Genomic DNA, 19,074 nt, shown 5'->3' with positions numbered 1-19,074 from the left:
CTTTCAATTGTAACGCATGTATCCAATTAAAGCAATGGAAACAAAACAACTCTACTGATGATTAGACTGCATTACACTAAATTGCATTCATTATACTTATTATCTAATGCCTTAATGTTTTAATCATATTTCACAAATGAATTATCCAGGGATTGCATTCTTTTGGAGACTTTTCAAGAGAATGGGGAAAGAGAAGGATCACAAAACTAAAATAATTCAGTATGGAGTCAACATAAGCTAAATACAAAAAATGTGTATGGAAATCCATCTCTGTCTCCTTTGCCATGGGAGGCAAATATAAATTAAAAGTCAAAATATGATAAATGTAAAAGATCCCATTATGCTCAAATTTTTTAACACACAAGGTCCATAATTATAGAAAAACTGATGAAGTGTGAGCAACAGGTATAGAACACAGGTCTCTATGGTTTTCAAGTCTAGCCCTCTTTTCCACAATGACAAATTGCACAAAATGATGGATTTTTTTCTTTAAGCGTTAAACATTTTTTGGCATTAACTCACCAAAGAAGCCCTAAAAAAAGGATTCTCTTTGGATGTGTGTACACAATAAATCTTCACATGTATCTGATGTATAATGAAAATGCAGTACACAATTTAAATATGTGTATATCTCACAGAACTCTAAATACAAAAAGACTTCATAGGAAACAAACAAAATGAAATTTCAATGGAGAAAAAGAAATGCAAACAATCTGGTAAATCCTACTTTGTTCTGAGAAATTTGCTTCACAAGCGGTTCCTCTTCTGAGATACTAAGTAGTTTGGCTTTGTATTCTGTTACAAGTTCTTCGACTTGTCTATTTAAATCTCTCCAACGTTCAGAGTCGATAAGCATGTTTTGCAGCCGCTCTTGCCTTGAGTTCACACCAAATTCAGTGCTGGCCCACTGAATTTTCACTTCATTTACTACGGGAAGCAATGCAAAAAATTAGACCTCAAAATTAATATGAACTGAGCATCAGTGATAAACTGATTTATGTTTGAAATCTGGCAAATAAAACAAAAAGATTTCTAGTTCGATCCAAGAGAGGAATCCAACATGCCTATATAGGTAAATTGTAAGAAATGTCCCTAAAAGGGAGAGAAGGACAGAACAGCATCATCTTAACTGCTGACATTACAAACTGTTGAAAATACAAATCTAAAATTAGAGGGTAACAGTACACAGCAAGGTAATCACTGAAAAAGCAATAATCAACTCCAAGCTAAACTAAACCAATCAAGGAATAGTAAGAAGTCGATAGATCCCTGTTAAAAAAAAATACCCCTACTTGGCTTTACACTTAATGTGGGAAGGCAGGATCTAGGAATTTTGTAAATGAAGTACTGAAATGAAAATAGAAAAGGAGGTCATTCTTGGTTCTTAAAACAAGTGATGACAATGGATGGGATGACACCATTGAGGAGGAGGTTTTAGAGGGATTCACAAGACAGACAAAAGTACAAAGCAGAACAGTAGAGATAGGTCACAAAAAGGCACATGCAAGCAGGGTAAAGAAGGGGGTGGGAGTGGGGGGTGGCCGCAATATTAAAGAGCAGTCAAAAGTTATGTTGTTCCAGCATTCTATAGCTCAAAGGAATATAAAACAAAAAGAAAATTGGCTGAATCTACCATGTAAGTGATAAAACTAAGTCGAGAGATACAAAGATTCTTTAAGGCTACAAGGATTTACTTGGTAAATTAACTTTGCCAATTAACTGACTGCTACCTTAATCCACAATCTTAACAGACCCTTTAAAACAATTGACTTCAGTCCCATCAGTGACATGAGGCTCAAGAGTGATACTTAAGTTATAGCAGCACTTTCCTGTGGCCCTGTCTTTATTTTCTTGGTTGCTTAAAAATAAATGGGAATAAAATAAACCTAAAGTGTAAGTAATTATAATCTCTAATGATCCAAGGTACTCTTCATGAAGTGAAAATCAACGCCTGCTTTAAATCAGTACATTTTGATATTCAAAGATTGATACTGACACCAGTATTGTTTCTGCACTGATCCAGCTCACAACCACTCAATGCAGAGGAGACAAGAGAGTTGCTATAGAAGAAGAATGCATCCTGTTGCAGACAATGTGGTGATGAGTCTCTTCCAATGTAGCTGGGCTACATAAGGCACATGTATTCTATCCACAGGGCCATGCTCCAAGTGCCTCCAGTGAACTACGACCTCCTAACACTGATGATGCAACACGAGCAAAAGAAATCCTTCTGAACATTAAATTTGTAATTTTGAAAAATAAGGGTTCTTCTGCTTGTGTGTGTCAAAAGAATTTTGGAGACTTAAAATTTTTTCTTTGTTTTCAGGAGATTCCTTTGCTAAGCATAGAAAGTTCAAGAGAAAAGGACACTGGTTCACCTCCATGACCTGAAGAAGCATCCAAGTGAGCCTTGGGGAGACATACCAGTATACAACTCAAAAGAAAGACATTAAGAATTCACATAAGCAAAAGTGATTTGGTACTTGACACTGAGGGAAATAAATACTCATAAAAAGAATATTATACAGTCTCAATTATAAGGACAAAACTAAAATATAAAGAAATGTACTATACATAAATAAGTGAAAACCCAAATAAAAATGTGTTTGTATATATGTATCATGTGTAATGTGTGTGCATGTGTGTATATCTATAGACAGATGTGTATACACACACATACAAAGATTTACATTATCCATATATGTTACATACACACATATTAGTAGGATTTACTAAGTGAAGAAATTCACAGTTTACAAAGTGAGGACAGACGATGACAGATAGCTGTAAGAGACTTACGTCTTTCTGTGATGGCTGTTTTTATATCTGTTTTATTCTTCAAATTTTGCGCTAACGTAAAAATACGATCCAATTGGGAGTGGCGCTGCTCTAAGTCAGCCTTTGTAATCTAATGAAAAAGAAATTATATTACATTTTGTACTGAGAGTCATTAGGGAACAATGGAGAGAGGGCTGACCCCAAAAGTCAGCAAGGCAGAAGTTCCAGCTGCCTCTGACTCCTCCTGGGCTATTGGATCCTAGGGCAGTCAAGCAGTGCTCTGGGCAAGTCGCTAGGGCTACCTAAGAAGGTGCCAATATCCCAGACCGGTGGTTTCCTTGGTACAGGAAACTCCCAGGTAATGAAACTCACTCTAAAACAGTCCCTATGTATTATAATATAGCACAAATATTAGTTTAATAAAAACAATGCTAAGGAATCTAATGACTTTTTTCCAGAAAGACAGTCTGCAACTTATCTAGATCCACGTATGTGATTAAGATGACTCTCCCAGTACTGCTAAAGAAAGAACAAAAAACAAGATTGACCAAGCATTATTAAGGTGATTAAAGAGTGCAAGTGTATCAATGAGCTTCTGAACTGTAGATTAATTACACATCGATGATGAACTGCTGCTTCAGAAGCCTTTGTACCATTTAACACTGATAAGTGTCCTGATTTTGTTCTCTATAAAACTGATAAATCCTGAAAGAAAAGAAGATGAAATCAGAGAACAATTCATGTTTCAAGAATAATGATCATAAAAACAAAATATGGACTACAGTATAAGGTTTTTACCAATGGCTGGTAAAAGAACTGAGGTAATGCTGGAGCAGGAAGACGGTACTACAACACAGAATACTAATACACTATTAACTATTTTCCAAAGAAAAAATTTCCATTTTTCAAATATCAGCCTACCCACAAAAGTCTTATGCTTAAGTAAAACAGTCTCTCTGAATTAGAATGTAAAAATTTAATCTTGAAATTCAATCCAAGTTTCATGAAATTCTAGAAATACAATGACCTTGGATGACTACATTCAACACACATTTACGATCTATTGTGTATCGCAGGTAGGAAAACACTCCAGACTCAACTAGTGTGTAGTTTGCTAGAAACTAAACACCAGGTTTTAATATTGAGGGTAGGGAACACGTTCATATCTTCAAGATAGGCAGTACCTTGCAAATAAGTATCTAAGAGATGAATGTTCATTTGAGCCATTCATATATCAGCAGATGAATCCATGGGTGCATCTAAAACCTAACTGGGTTAACATGGATTTTATGAAACTCAATTGTTTTAAGTGGGAAGATTTCTTCTTCCTTGTTGTCAAAGCTTTCTAAATTTTACATTCCCACAGTTAGCACCACAAATGAAATGGAGACATTTTAGGTCAGTCTTATCAGCTTTTATAATTCTGGCATTCAACTTTACACCACATACTTACTTTCATACGTTCAATTGTCTCTTTGATCTCTTCTGCATTTCCAACAGTGACAACGCTGGACCTCAGCATTTGTTCAATCAATATAAGCCATTCAGCTAGTTCTGTCGCAGTTTTTTCTAGATCCGGAAGCGAGGAAAGTTCTGGTTCTAGAGATGACTGTGTCTCACCAGTAACTTCGGAGGTGGCAGGATAATCTAAAAAGAAATACAAATAGATCCAGAAGAGATTTTGCTACTGATTTCTTTTAATCTTTCAAACAAAATGCTGAGAATTTTAATAAAGAAAATCTCCATTTTATATACTAGTCATCTATTAATTCATATTCACTTTGTAATATGCATTAGAACTGGAGAGATAAGGCTTTTATAGACCTGTGTTCAAGTCCCAACTCTGGTACCTATTAGTACCGTGACTTGGGGCAAATCATATTTACTCATCTATAAAATAAGGATATTTGAAGTATGTGGGATGTAGGATTTTTTTAGAAGGAAAGAATTCAGCAAAAAATATAAATTCTAAGAGAAATGTTATACCACTTTTGAGGAACAATGTGATTTACTGGAATTATCGCTGGTGAGAAATTCAGAAGACCTGAAATTCGGAAATTCAGATTTTCTCAGCTCCAACGTATTTTTTATTCTATTAATTCATTTTGTTTTAATGTTATAAACATTTTCAAATTATCCCCACTCTAAAAAAGTTCTCTTAAAAAAAAAAATGAAGTAAAACCAATATGATGAAATCATTTGAAAGAGAATGCCATTCCACATCTGTAAAAACACCTCCACCCCAGTTCTCTATTTTTTTACTAGAGGTGTATTTTTTTTCCTTCACACTTTCCATGTCATTAAGGAAAAAAAGGAAAGAAAAAAAATTCTTGTAAAATATGCATAATCAAGCATTGGATATATACAAAAGTATTTATGTCTTATTCTTTACCCTAAACCCATTACCTCTCTATCAAAGGATAGTACATCATTGGTATACTGGAGTCATGAATTATATCAACTATATTGATCATAGCTCCACAGTTTTGCAAATATATATGCCTTTACAGTGTTGCTTTTATTATATCACTTCTCTTGGTTTTCTACTAATATAAATCTTCCTCAATTTACATTCTTCCGACTCTTCCAGCTCATATAATTGTGGGTATATAAATATATATAATGGTTGGGAGCATTAAGTTTTTTCTTCTGCAAAATAGGTTTCATAATAGAAATGCTACATAGCTAGCAGGTAATTTAAAAGAAAGTGTTTTATTACTGTCAAAACACTATGTAAATTTAAGTTAGTTTTCCAAAACAATTTTGTTATAACGTACCTTACATATCAATTATTTTAAGGCAGGGCACAGTGTATAAAATGTAACTGGATAGAACCATTGAGCGTGAAAGACCAGAAGAATGTTGTTAGAAGTCTGTGTTTTACTATATAAGGGTAAATGTCATTTAATTATTGCCTTTACAAAGATTTCTTTCAACTGCATACCATCTGTGAACCTGGGAAAAAATTTTTCTCCCCTATGTTCCATTCACTGGCATATAATAGATTTGGTTATGAAGTGAATGACCTCATGGGTCCTAGGTTCATGCTGATACAGATCATTCAGAGATGTGTTCAAATAAAGTCATGTGTATTTCCAAAAAAACTCTAAAGTATAACTGGGTAGATATGAATCCTCCTATATAATCAAGAACCTATATAAAATGAGGGCCAATCACCCCTAATTTATCCATGTAAACTCCATATTTGTACATATTAAGGTAATTCTTAAAATGGAATACACACATTATTTAGGTATAAAGATTGATACCATGAATAAACTGGAGAAGCAAGGAATAGTGTATTTATCAGATCTATGGAGAAGGGAAGAATTTTTTACTAAAGGAGAGATAGAAAGAATTAGGAAATGCAAGATGGATAACTTTGATTACATTAAACTGAGAAGTTTTTGCACAACCAAACCCAATGCAACCAAAATCCGGAGGGATGTAGTAAATTGGGAAAGAATTTTTACAGCTAAGCTCAGGGATAAAGGCCTCATTTCTAGAATATATAGAGAACTGACTCAAATGTATAATCATACAAGTCATTCCCCAATTGATAAATAGTCAAAGGATATGAACAGGCAATTTTCAGAAGAAGAAATTAAAGATATCTATAATCATATGAAAAAATGCTCTAAATCACTATTGATTAGAGAGATGCAAATCAAAACAACTCTGAGGTACCACATCACACCTATAAGATTGGCAAACATGACAGAACAAGAAAATGATAAATGCTGGAGAGGATGTGGGAGAGTTGGAACACTAACTCATTGTTGGTGGAGCTGCGAGCACATCCAACCATTCTGGAGAGCAATTTGGAACTATGCCCAAAGGGCTACAAAAATGTGCATACCCTTTGACCCAGCAATATCGCTACTAGGACTATATCCCCAAGAGATCATAAAAATGGGAAGGGGTCACACATGTACAAAAATATTTGTAGCAGCACTTTTTGTAGTTGCCAAAAACTGGAAGTCAAGGGGATGTCCATCAATTGGGGAATGGCTGAATAAATTATGGTATATGAATGTAATGGAGTACTATTGTGCCATAAGAAATGATGAACAAGAAGACTTCAGAGAGGCCTGGAAGGACTTATATGACCTGGTGCTGAGTGAAAGGAGCAGAACCAGGAGAACTTTGTGCACAGCAATGACCACAGTGTGTGAGAGTTTTTTCTGGTAGACTTGGAATTTCGTAGTAACACAAGAACTTCTTAAAAAAAAAAATCCCAATGGTGGTTCTCAAGGCAAAATGCCTTTCACATTTAGAGAAAGAAATATGGAAGTCATTAGCAAAATGTAGCAAATCATGTTTGTGTATGTGTAAGTTTTTGTGTATCATGTTTTGATTTGTTATATGATTTCTTTCATTTATTTTAGTCTGACAACATAGCATGACTATAGTGAAAATACACTCAATAGGAAATTATATATAGAACCTATACAGAATTGTATGCAGTCGTGGGGAGGGAGGGGGGTAGTGGGGTATAGGTGGGGAGGGGATAAAATCTCAATTGTATGGCAGTGATTGTTAAACATTAAAAAATGAAAAAAAAAAGAATAAAAAATTTGTTCCCAGGTCAAGGAGAAAATACTAAAAAAAAAAAAAATGGGATACACATATAATAATGTAGTATTTTCTCATATACAAAAAGCCAACCACACGTACATACAACTACATATATGTGGGCATGCATACATATATCTATAGATATATAGATATCTATAAATGTATAGATATAATTAGTTTATTCTCATGCCAGAATGATAAAGTATTTTGACACTAGGTGAATAACCATAGCATTTGGTGGCTGAGTGGATAGAGCACTGGGCAGGGTACTGGAAATATCTGAGTTCAAATCTAGTCTCATGCACTTAATACTTGTGTGACCTTGAACAAGTCACCAATTCTCTATCTGCCTCAGCTGCCTTAACTATAGAAAACACTGAGGATAACAGACCTACTTCCCAGGGCTGCTGTGACAATCAAATGAGATCAAACTAAAATATCTATGAAGCAATGATCCTAGTGTCTAGCACATAGTAAGTGCTTAATTAAAGTGTAAAATCCCTTGCCCATTGATGAAAAATGTTGTCGGTTAAACCCTTTACCAGATTCTACCTCTGATTTTTTGAAATTAAAATGGAGGTAAAAAAGAACACATTAGCTCTCTAACACTGCATAGTGGATTAAGGGGCCAGGCTTGGATTTAGAACCACCCTGGGTTCAAGTGTTGCCACTGACACTCACTAGTGAAAATGGACAAACTGTTGAACCTCTCAGTGACCAAGGCAGCAAAGAGTTTTACCTACAGAGCAGTGGCCCATTTTACTCATAGGATCATAGATCTACTTAGAAGTAATCTCCCCATTTCACTAATGATGAAAGGAAGATCAAGGATTGTTGAGTGACAGAAAGATCATCTAGGATAGTTAAGGGTCAGAGAAGGAAACTGAATCCAAATGTTCTCACTTCAGAGTAAGTCTTCCCTCCACTGTACCATGCTGACTCAAAAATGGTGGAGGAAAACCCTCAAAGTGACAGAATCATAGAGGCAAATCCTAAATATAAGCTACACTTTGACAATAAGAATATATACATTTTGTGATATAAAAAAAATAGAGAAGGTATGTCTACTGAAAATATTAATAACTGAAGGAATCTACAAAGCATAATTGACAATTTATATGAAAACTGCCTAATTTCAAGTGATTCATGCTGGAATTGTGTGTCTTCCCCCCAAAAAAATGTATGAGCTCTTTGAGTGGAATAAGTATATCTTTTAATTCTTTTCCACCTCAAAATCATCCTACTAATGAGAAAACAATGCAGTCTGGGTGGGGCGGTATGTTGTGGTGCTAAAGTAAAATACTTTTTACCTAGGTTAAATACTGCTATATATTAACTATGTAATCTTTAGCAAATGACTGAGCTTCCCTGGGAGCCAGTTTACAAAGCCAAAAAAGGAATTATGACTATGTTGTTTGAGTTAGCAACATGAAAAGGCAAATATTTAACATGAGAAACTATCATCCCAGTCTCATTTAAATATTCATAAAGCTAGTATTAACTGTTCTACTCTAGTGCTCTTTATTCACTCAACTAGCAGGATTTTTTAAAAAAGATATTTATCTGCTAAACCCCAAAAGAAAATAACACATTCAAATTGTACTTTTTAAAAAATGAATAGGAAACATTACATTTAAAACTCTCTTAGAAGAATGGCTTTACAGAGAAATAATTAGAAAGATGAAAGTTCCACATAAAATTAAACAAAATTAAGGTATCAAGTTTTCCCTTATTTACCAGAGGCTGTTGAAGGATGGGGCTCTGAAACATCCAAGGGTCTCTCCTCCAGGGTGCAAAGGATATCCCTCTCCACCTATAATTTCATACACAGAGAGGGAAAGAAATATAAGAGAAAATATTACTCCCCACAGAATGAAGATGATTTTAAAGTCCAAATTATATTCAAACTGAATATTTTTCTATTATTCTAACTAGAATATCAAGAAATTATGTTTGCTATTAACATACAGAACTTAAAGCCATCAGTACACATGGATCTATGGCTTTATTGAAGTGGGCCTTCTCTCCTTTAATATAAAAAGAACTGATTCATACTTCACTATGTATGACTCTTTTTCATTCTCCATTGTACATTTTAATTCACTTAATTAGCTAAATAAGAAAGGGAAGAGCATGCTTTTTAAAAATACCTTACAAATTAAAATAATTCAAAATAACAGTAACTCCTATTTCCAAAAAATACATAATTTTCATTTAGTTTTATTATCAAAAACTAAGAAATGTCTGTGCATAACCAAAATAAAAATTGTTACACACGAATGGGAGTGATAAAATATTGTATTCTTCTATGCCTAGTCATAGAAAGGAATGAAAGATGGTAAGGGGAAAGGGAAGGCAAGGGGAGAAGGGAAAGAATGGGGAAGAGGGGAGAGAAAAAGGAGAAAATGGAAGGGAAAATGAGGGCAAAGAGGGAAGAGAAGGGAAGAAACAAGTATTTATTACATGCTTAATATAAGCCACGCAATTTGCTAAGTTTTTTACAAATATTCTCTCACTTGAGCTCCACAACACCCCTAGTGGTAGGTATTAGTATTACCTCCATTTGATAGTTGAGAAAAATGGTGCAGACAGAGCTGAAGTGACTTGCCCATGGTCAGTTACTAAGTGTCTGAGGCTAGATTTCCACACAGGTCTCACAGACTTATAGACTAGAACTCTGTTGCACCAACTAGCTGCCTCTTAATGACCACATGACAGTTATCTTAAGCAGAATTATCACACTTCTGTGTGATAGATTAGATTTGTTTTGCCCTTATTAAGAAGTCAGAACTAGGGTCAATGGTTAGAAGTGCAGAAGGAAAGAGTGACTCAAAATGAAGAAAAACCTCATCATAATTGCAGTGCCAAAATCGGAAGGGACTGCCCTGAAGGATGGTGGCACTGGAGTTCTCCTACTAGTAGATGCCAAAAAGGCCCTTGGGAAACACTTGGTAGAGTTTCTCTTTCTTATGTGATACTCAAGTTCTATATAGGAAGCTATACTTTTCTGGGAACAAAATAACAGTTTCAAGCCAGTTCTGTCTGGTTTGTCTCAAGTAACATTAATATTCATTATTTCATCGAATTCACAACATCCCAATCTATTAAGCAAAATGCCCCGAAAACATTGATCCCTATTTTTAAGATAAGCAAATCAATATTTCACTATATCCCATTAACATAAGAGGCACTCACAAAGAAAAATGGGGGAGGGCATCTTTAAAGGTAAAATAGAATATTACAAGGATATCATTCTTATAATAATCAAATCACATCCACAAATATTGATTGGGGACATGCAATGTGCAAAGCATTTCAGGCATACCTTATCCCACTTGATATTCAGAGTTCTTAAATTGGCAGAAATGAATTTTCCTTCATTCATACTGAAGTCTTCCAATGCAAGTAGCGAAAGGATATTTTCGTTCAACCACCGAAGATTTTCCTTTTGTACATCCATGTGCTGGGTTAAGTCCTAAAGGGGGCAGAAGAGAGCTTTGGTTAAAATGGCAACACACAGCCACACCAGCATTAGTAGAATGACATGAAAAACCCTTGTCTTTAAATCATGGATTTGGCATTTAAAACGTTCATGCGTAAACATACTACAATCTAACGGGAAATAATAGTTAACAATCCCTGAAAATAATTTCATGTGGAATGAAGTTTTTTACGTGGCAAATAATCTCTAAGAAAACAGCAATACATACTTCAATTTATATAAAAACACACTTAAAGAGAATATAGAACAAATAATGCCTCTAGTTTTTTCTACACATGTCATGGGACTAATTTGGAACAATGCAAATGAAAATATTTTAAGGAACAGAATTACAAAGCAGTAATTAAGAATCAAAGTGTAATAAAGCCAAGTGTAATGATGCAACACGGCCATGATATTTAAGGGTAAAAAGTGCCAGGAAGTACTAATCCTACAACACATTCAATAAGCTACGTGAACAATTCAATGAATACATTTCACTAGGCAGCAGGATCTTAACACAGAAGGACCACGCCTTTATATGATATGAAACCATTATATGATGCAAAAATATCAGGATTCTGCTTCAACTATTGAAATGACAGTGTCAAGCAATAATTCTTATGCTAACAGAATCTTCTGAAAGTATGACTTCAAGTATTACTTATTGCCCCTTCTCAGAGCTAACCTTATAAATGCGATGTAATATCCCTTTAAAAACCTATTTTAATGTTTTTTTACCTTCAAAGAGGAGATTTTTTTAATCCCAATTCTCCTGCAACATTATTCCAATTCTTGCATTTAAACCCCAAGGTACAAAAACAAGGATATTCTATAACTTGCCTTTAGTTCTTGGACACTATTTTCCATTTCAGATGAGGATGTCAATTCCAAGGCATTTTCAACCTCTGATACCCAGCGAAAAGTTTCAGTCATCGTTTTTCTGTATTTCACTATCGCCTCATTTTTTGTTTCAAGACTAGAAAAATCATTATTGAAAAATATTGAGCAAACAAACTAGTTTGATATAATACTGTATGCAGATCAGGTAAAAAATGTCAATTCATTCTTATTAACAACAGATAGAACATCTGTTTAAATGGGTTCAAAATTAGTGAATTAGTATTTTAAAATACTGTATCATGCATGATACAATCTTGCCCTTCCCTCATTTTCATCTTCTCTCTCAAAGCTATAGTTATATGAGCCATGCAAAAGAAAATTTCGCTTTTTTTGTACATAGAGGGAAACCAAAGGTATAACTTAGTATTTAATAATTTGATAATATCCTTGCAAAATGCACAAATTAATTTTAAAAAACAAAGTAATGATATAAATAATAATAAGGAATGGAACTTTTTAAAAATTTTAATTGAAAAGGAAAAAATAGTCAAGGCACAAAGAGGAAGAGATTTGCTTATGACAGATATAGAGTCGGTATATTGGTAGAGGGAAAACTTGAACCAAGGTCTGATTATAAGAATGGTTTTCTAACCACTGTGTATACATTTGTTTTGTTGTGTGTATGTGTATACCCACATAGATATACGTAACATGGAGAACGTGTATGTATATAGAAATAGATATATTATAGATATCTACATATAGACATCTATATATGAAATTGCATCAACAAATAATCCCTTTAGTAGCAAGAAAATAATGAATGTTTATAAAGTTTATATACATAAGTATACAAAAATAGACCTATAAATTCAAAAAGAACTTCAAAGAAACACAATATATTTCCTACTGTGAAAGACAGATTTGGCCAGGAACTTCTTTTTAGCCATTTTATCAATAATTTTTTAAAGTATTTACATTTCTATGACACTTCAAATTGCCCTCCTCGAAATTCTTGTAAATAAACTGGAGTTAACACTTCCTGGGTAATGACATTATAAGATAGCCATAAACAGTCATGGGATATCTATTCATAAACAATGCATGCTATCTAATTTTACCTAGATAGCATACAGACTTTGCTTAGATATAGAAATCTAGATGATTTAGAATCCTGTACAAGAAACAAAGTGGTGTTTAACTATGTAAGCATTTAACTTTCAGTCCTCCACAATAGTTGACTGTTGAATCAAAAATTTGTTATGGATCAGAAAAGTTCATAGATAACAAACAGTGATAAACAACCTAAGATGGGTTAACATCTTGACATCATGACATAAAAGTAAAAACAAATTGAGTAAATCAAATATTTCATTTGTAAAAATAGAAAAAGGTATATAATTCATTATCATTTTGACATGCGAAAGAATGAGTAGTGTTACTTCAGTGATATCCACTCTACAAAATTTATCAATTGGAATTCCTAGGAAATTCCTGAACCACCTCCACTTGTCCTGATTTATTTCTGGACACTGAACTCAGATGACTCCTGGATGTGAAACAGATTGGTGACTTTGCACAAGCCACCCTCACTCAAATCCAATTCACTTGCATGTCATGGCATCATCTCCCTGACATCATGGTCCTCTTAAAGAACAAAGGACACGCAGCAAGCCATTTGAAATAAAATTTAGAGTGCATTTCTGCAAATAACGGTTAATGATCCCGCCAAAAGGAAAACATTTGTTTGTATTGGTGATAGAGGGGTGGAAGGAGGAAGCTGAATATTTCAATGTACTATTCAAGTTGGAAAGACTTCTAGGATGGACTCCACCTGTCTTTTCCAAGACATAACTAGCTAATTCAAAGAAGTTCATTAGAAAAAGGCTAGCCATCAGATGATCTGGATGGGGCAGGAGGAATTAAAATTCATTAAGTCATTTTCTAAAGTACTAAAGGCTTGGGATCTACAACAGTGAAGGAAATAGTCACACTGGAAAAATTATGGATTCCTTAAATACCGTGGATAAATCATGCACCAGGTATGGTCTTTTGTTCATCTTTCTGTTATGATTAGAGAACAGGGTCTAGGATACTTGGGCCCAAAGAGTTTTCAATTACTCATTAAAGAATTATCAAAGAAAAAAGATCCAATCTAGACAGAATGTTAATAGTCAATAAAGTATTGTTGAAGTGCCACCTCCTCCATGAGGCCTTTCCTGTTTATCCTAGCTGTTAATACTTCTCTGGCCCGTCCCAAATTTCCTGGTATTTTCTTTGTGTATAACTTGAATTGATTTACGTTTTCCTAGGATGTTTTCCCCTGATGTTTATCTTTCTAATTCCAGCTTCTGGCAGACTATATGATATATAGTAAATAGGGAACTTAAAAAAATACTTATTTGACTGAAATGGAAAACTACTCATTAATTAGTTGATCCTCATGAACTTATTACAAAATATCTCAGCACATGAAAGTCAGTTTCATTAATTGATATTTCATCTACACAGTTAAAATGGATAAGCATGCACATCTCTCAGATTTTCAAATTGGGACTCTTGTTTTAAAACTTCCACTGTCTGAAAGGTCGATAGTATTAAGCTACATGTCTTGGACAAGGAAGAATTTGAACAAAAAAGTCTTTTGCCAGTTAAAATTCTACAGCTTAATTAAAAATTAAACCTTAAGAGAGAATACGTATAAGGATAATTTCCAGTGGACTTGCTCCTATGTACTCTAGGCCAACGAGGATGGCTTTTCAGCTGGAAAGTTGGCATTTGTTTTCAAGACAACTGCTAGAAATTTAGGCACAGCCCCCTCACCACCATCTATGTCTCCAAAGAATTTGTGATTCCCCCATTTTTCTGACTCCAACAAGATTTGAAAGAGAAAATCTTTCTTAAGAATTTTTGCCGTAGAACGAAAGCTGAATTAAGTTATTTTCCAAAAGAAAGCGATGTCTGGAGACGACCTAACCCTCCTTATGACACACCTTGCTGCTTGCAAACAATTCTAGACCCTCTAAAGAAAATAACATGCATGTATGCACAAGTGTGTGTGTGTGTGTGTGTGTGTGTGTGTGTGTGTGTGTATGGGAGACAGAGAGAGAGAGAGAGACAGAGAGAGAGAGAGAGAGAGAGAGAGAGAGAGAGAGAGAGAGAGAGAGAGAGCGAGCGAGAGCGAGAGAGAGAGAGAGAGAGAGGGAGGGAGACAGGGAAAGGGAAAGGGAAAGGGAACCTTGGATTTGAGGAATCTCAGTCTTAGTTTTATCATCTACAAAATGAAGAGTCTGAACTAGATGATCTCTTAAGGGTCTGCCCAGTCTGAGGAGATGTTCCTGTAATTCCTAACAAGCTTCACAAGAAATTGAACATGGATCTCATCTCTCAATCAATTACAGAATATCACATTTGTAAAATAAGTACTAAGAGACCACTTACAATTAGTATTTTCAATTTCACATATTTTGGGGAAAGTGTCACATTTATGGCACTTGCATAATAAAAATTAGACACTGGGAATGGCTAGACTTCCTTAAACAATCTACCTTTAGCAAGTACAGATGAAAGGGAGGATTGATGTTCATTAAGGTAAAAAAAAATTCAAAAGCAAAAATGAACTTATCATGACACTGAGGGAAAATGCAGATACACATAACGTAAGTGTCAGAAAATTTTCTACCAATGGAGGACAAGAAAATCAAACTCCTTCATCTTGTTTTCTAAAGGATTTTCCATAGAATGCAATTTTGAAGAGCCTGCACAGTTATGGCTGAGATACCTAAGTTTTCTATCATACACTTCTCTTGAAACTGCATTCCAGCGATCACAGAGCTCTGCCATCTTTTCATCCAGGAGGCATGCTTCGGTTGGGTTGGAGAGTTTGGGGATGATGATGCTCCCAGTTCGAAGCAGGGGTGAAAACATACACATGTGGATGTTAACTTCCTCTTCAAGTTTCTGCCACAGATGAAAAAGCCAAGATAAATTCTAATGTTAGATCAAACGGTTTTGAAACTCTCAGCACACATATGTATTATGGCATTAATATTATATGCAGAAACCAATAAATGGGAAGATAAACACAGAAAACATATCTTCATTATTTAGCTCTTTTAGAGCAAGTCAAGGGAATTTCAAATGAAAGAATAAATGTACTTTTAGAGATAATTCAGATTGTTTTCATTTTATTAACTAAGAAGAAAATAACATTCAAGGAAAACTTTCCATTACAAAAGGAAGCATTGAAAAATGATTACATGGGAGACTCAATCATATTCAGCTTGAAAATAAAAGGCTTACTTCTATTTCTCCAACCATGTCTGTTTTCCATGAGACTTTTTTATTAATTACTTTCTGATCAAACTGATAACATAGTATCAATGAACTATATATATCACAATGCAAAGACAAAGGAAAGTGCTGGGGGGATTTTTCATTTAATTCTAGGTTCAAATTTCTTATTCATAAAAAAATTCTTAAGGGAAGAGAGAGAAGTACGAAGGATGATGAGGGAACATAAATGTTTATAACTAAACAAAAATGCAGGTGAAGTAATCACTGCCTTTAGAATTAAAAGCATGTGCACAACTTTTAAGAAATTAAGTTTTAATTTTAACAATAGTTTGAATTACAATTTAATTTGTTACCATTATTATAAAAAATTGCCTCAAGTATGATTTTGCTGGTATTCCTTTTTAAATTAGAGGGCTATAAATCAAGAATACCTTCTTTTATAATATTTAGTGAAATGTTGATGAATTTACAACTGATGCTCTTAAATGTTTACATCTATAAAATAAATTCACAGGGAAAAATTTACCGAAAATTAATTTGGTAAACACAAATATATTAAATAAAAATGACTCTTGTAGCTACCATAAAAGCTCCTACATATCAGTATGCAGAGAAAACCTTTATTCAAATGCTGTTCGTTCCCCTATCACACCTCTCTATAAAAAAGCTTAAACACATTCCAAGTTTAAATTGTCACTGACAAAAAGACCAGAACAACTTCCATGCTTCTAAAACCTCAATCTTAAGTTATTTCATAAAAAGCCAGTAAACGCAAGGGAAGTTATCTGAACAGCAAATCCTGTTCTGACAAAACAATCCCTACCTGCTGATGTTGCTTCGCTTTCTCTAGATCGAGACCATCTTCAGTATTGGCATGAGTCAGTAACTTTTCAGCTTCCGTCAGCCACTGGTTGAATTCACTGAGGTTACTATGGAAGTATCTCCATTCTCCCACAGTTTTATCAAAAAAACTTTTAGGGAATAAATTTTAAAAACTGGTAAGTGATTTTGGAAATGGGATCGCTTTTTATGAGAACCAATCATTTTATTAACCCTTAAAACTGTGTAACATTAGATTCATTTTGAAAAATCAAATAACTGAGTTACAAAAGTAAACAAGAACAAAGCTTAATCTATGTTAGCAAGCAAAACATCACAGGGAAATACCTCCCATGGACCCTAAAACCATGTTCTCTCCCTCATTTTATTTCTTCATTTATTTTTGCAAAAAATTCTACCAGGAGCTAAAATGGTGGGGAAACTGGTTCACGAAACAAAGCGTAAGCATAGGTAATGGCTACCCTGTGGAAACATTTGCCAATATATATGAAAATGTTAATTGGCCCATCTGAAAGCAATAATACACATACAGTGATTTCTCTTTCTGAACCCTTTCCTGGTGAAACCAACATTTATTCACCCTGAAGTTATCAACTGAGTCTTTTAAAACATTTTTCTTATAATCGAAAAGTTTTGTTCGGTATCTGGCATGATTAAAATTCTCAAATACCCAAATTCTACACTCTATAAAAATGTCAATTGTTCCCATACCTAAAACGTTGTAATTATGATCATGAATCTATTAAGGTTTGTAACATAGCAAGAATAGGAATGTTATTTAGGTCATTACACAGAGAAAGGCATATTTAGCTTTAATTACCGTGTAATATAAAAGAGAAATGAATCAAAATGCTAGTCCTTTGGCATATTCAAAGAGCCCTAGATATAGACACACAATGGCAAAAAGCTTTAATGGACTAGGATTATAAAGTTTTATTGAGGTAGTTAACTAGCACATTATTAACCTATCCTATGACAACATCCCATCTCCAAGGCCAAAAGATGTGGAAATGATCTTCCTCAATAAAAGGTTTCTAACATATGCAAAATGTCACCAGGTAGCCCAGAGGAGATAAGACTACAATAGCCACTATTAAATCACTACAATATACAGAATTAGTTAAGAACCAATTGGAATTGAGGGCACCTGTACCATCACAATCATCAAGGAAAACATGTCTAAATTACTGAACTCTGGACAACTGGACTACTGTGAAGAAGTAAGGCACAAGGGGAAGAAAACAATCCTATCTCTGGAATCCCAAGATGTGGGCTGTAATCAAGTAACTGACATTCCTATTGGTGTGACCTTAAACAAGTTACGTTAACTTCATAAGACTCATTTTCCTCAACAATCAAATGGGGGGGTTAAGGAGGGGCTGAGCCTGCAGGACACCTGGATCAGATGGTCTGGAAGATTCCCTCCTAGGTCTACATCTGTGAATCTGGAATCCAGTGTACATAATTGTGCAAACAAGTTTGCAAATAAAAATATGAAGCTGGGAAACCTACAAATAATTAATAAAACATTAACAGTCTGCTAAAATTCAAATTAAATGGCAAGGAAAAATCTTTAATTGGTAGGATGCATGAAAAAAAGAATACCTAAGACCGTTTTCTATGATCAATTTTAAAAAGTTTTCCTAGATGAAAGAAGAATTCAGGAATCTTAATTTTAGAAGGGTTTTCTGAAGCAATCTTGTCCAATGTATACCTGAATAATCCCAAATATGTCAAGGCAACCTCTGTCTGAACAATCCCGTTAATAAAATCAAATTTTAGTTTTGGATAGTTCAGTTCTGAGAAAGTATTTCCTTAATGTGTCTCCCTATAACTTCTGCCCACTGGTTCTACTTCTATGTAAAGATACAAAAGCAGAAAAACAAAATGCATTTCATTTCATAACTCTGAATATTTGAATCCAAACATGTACTCCCTAAATTTCTCCTTACTATAGGCTAAATATCATGTGCTTCAACCAATTTCTCATAGAGCACTGCTTTCATCTTTATTCAGTATCCTCTAGAAATGCTACACAGCTGGAGTGAATAGCCAGAAATGAACATAATATAAAGAATGTGGCCTGACCAAGATAAAAGGAGCAAAGCTTCCCTTCATATGCAATGCTCTGCTTCCAAAAATGTGGTCAAAAATCACCTAAGATTTTTTTTTGCCTGTCTAACCATAATGCTAACTAAAAAGAAGCTACAAAGGCCACTAAAATCCCTATTTTCTGGATTCACATGTACCAGTACTCC

General features: G+C 34.3%; 1 protein-coding gene across 18 annotated transcripts in view; it reads right to left on the bottom strand.

Moving 5' to 3' along the window:
* Positions 1-19,074, bottom strand: part of LOC140526901 (utrophin-like) — a 558,532-nt gene that overhangs the window by 241,474 nt on the left and 297,984 nt on the right. For 17 of the 18 annotated variants that reach the window (XR_011974583.1, XM_072643530.1, XM_072643537.1 and 14 more), the window contains 8 exons: positions 16,800-16,947; positions 15,462-15,640; positions 11,681-11,816; positions 10,682-10,831; positions 9,094-9,169; positions 4,232-4,425; positions 2,800-2,908; positions 728-927 (listed from right to left, as the gene is read on the bottom strand). Coding sequence is in view for 17 of the 18 variants with exons in the window: in XM_072643530.1 (XP_072499631.1) it covers positions 728-927; positions 2,800-2,908; positions 4,232-4,425; positions 9,094-9,169; positions 10,682-10,831; positions 11,681-11,816; positions 15,462-15,640; positions 16,800-16,947 (1,192 nt within the window). In the remaining variant the exon portion in view is untranslated. The remainder of the gene's footprint in view (positions 1-727; positions 928-2,799; positions 2,909-4,231; positions 4,426-9,093; positions 9,170-10,681; positions 10,832-11,680; positions 11,817-15,461; positions 15,641-16,799; positions 16,948-19,074) is intronic. The other variant, XM_072643534.1, reaches the window with a different exon arrangement.

Source organism: Notamacropus eugenii, chromosome 2 (genome assembly GCF_028372415.1).
Source record: "Notamacropus eugenii isolate mMacEug1 chromosome 2, mMacEug1.pri_v2, whole genome shotgun sequence".
Lineage (NCBI taxonomy): Eukaryota > Metazoa > Chordata > Mammalia > Diprotodontia > Macropodidae > Notamacropus > Notamacropus eugenii.
The sequence above is the reverse complement of the archived record's forward strand: the minus strand, read 5'-3'. Positions and strand labels throughout refer to the sequence as shown.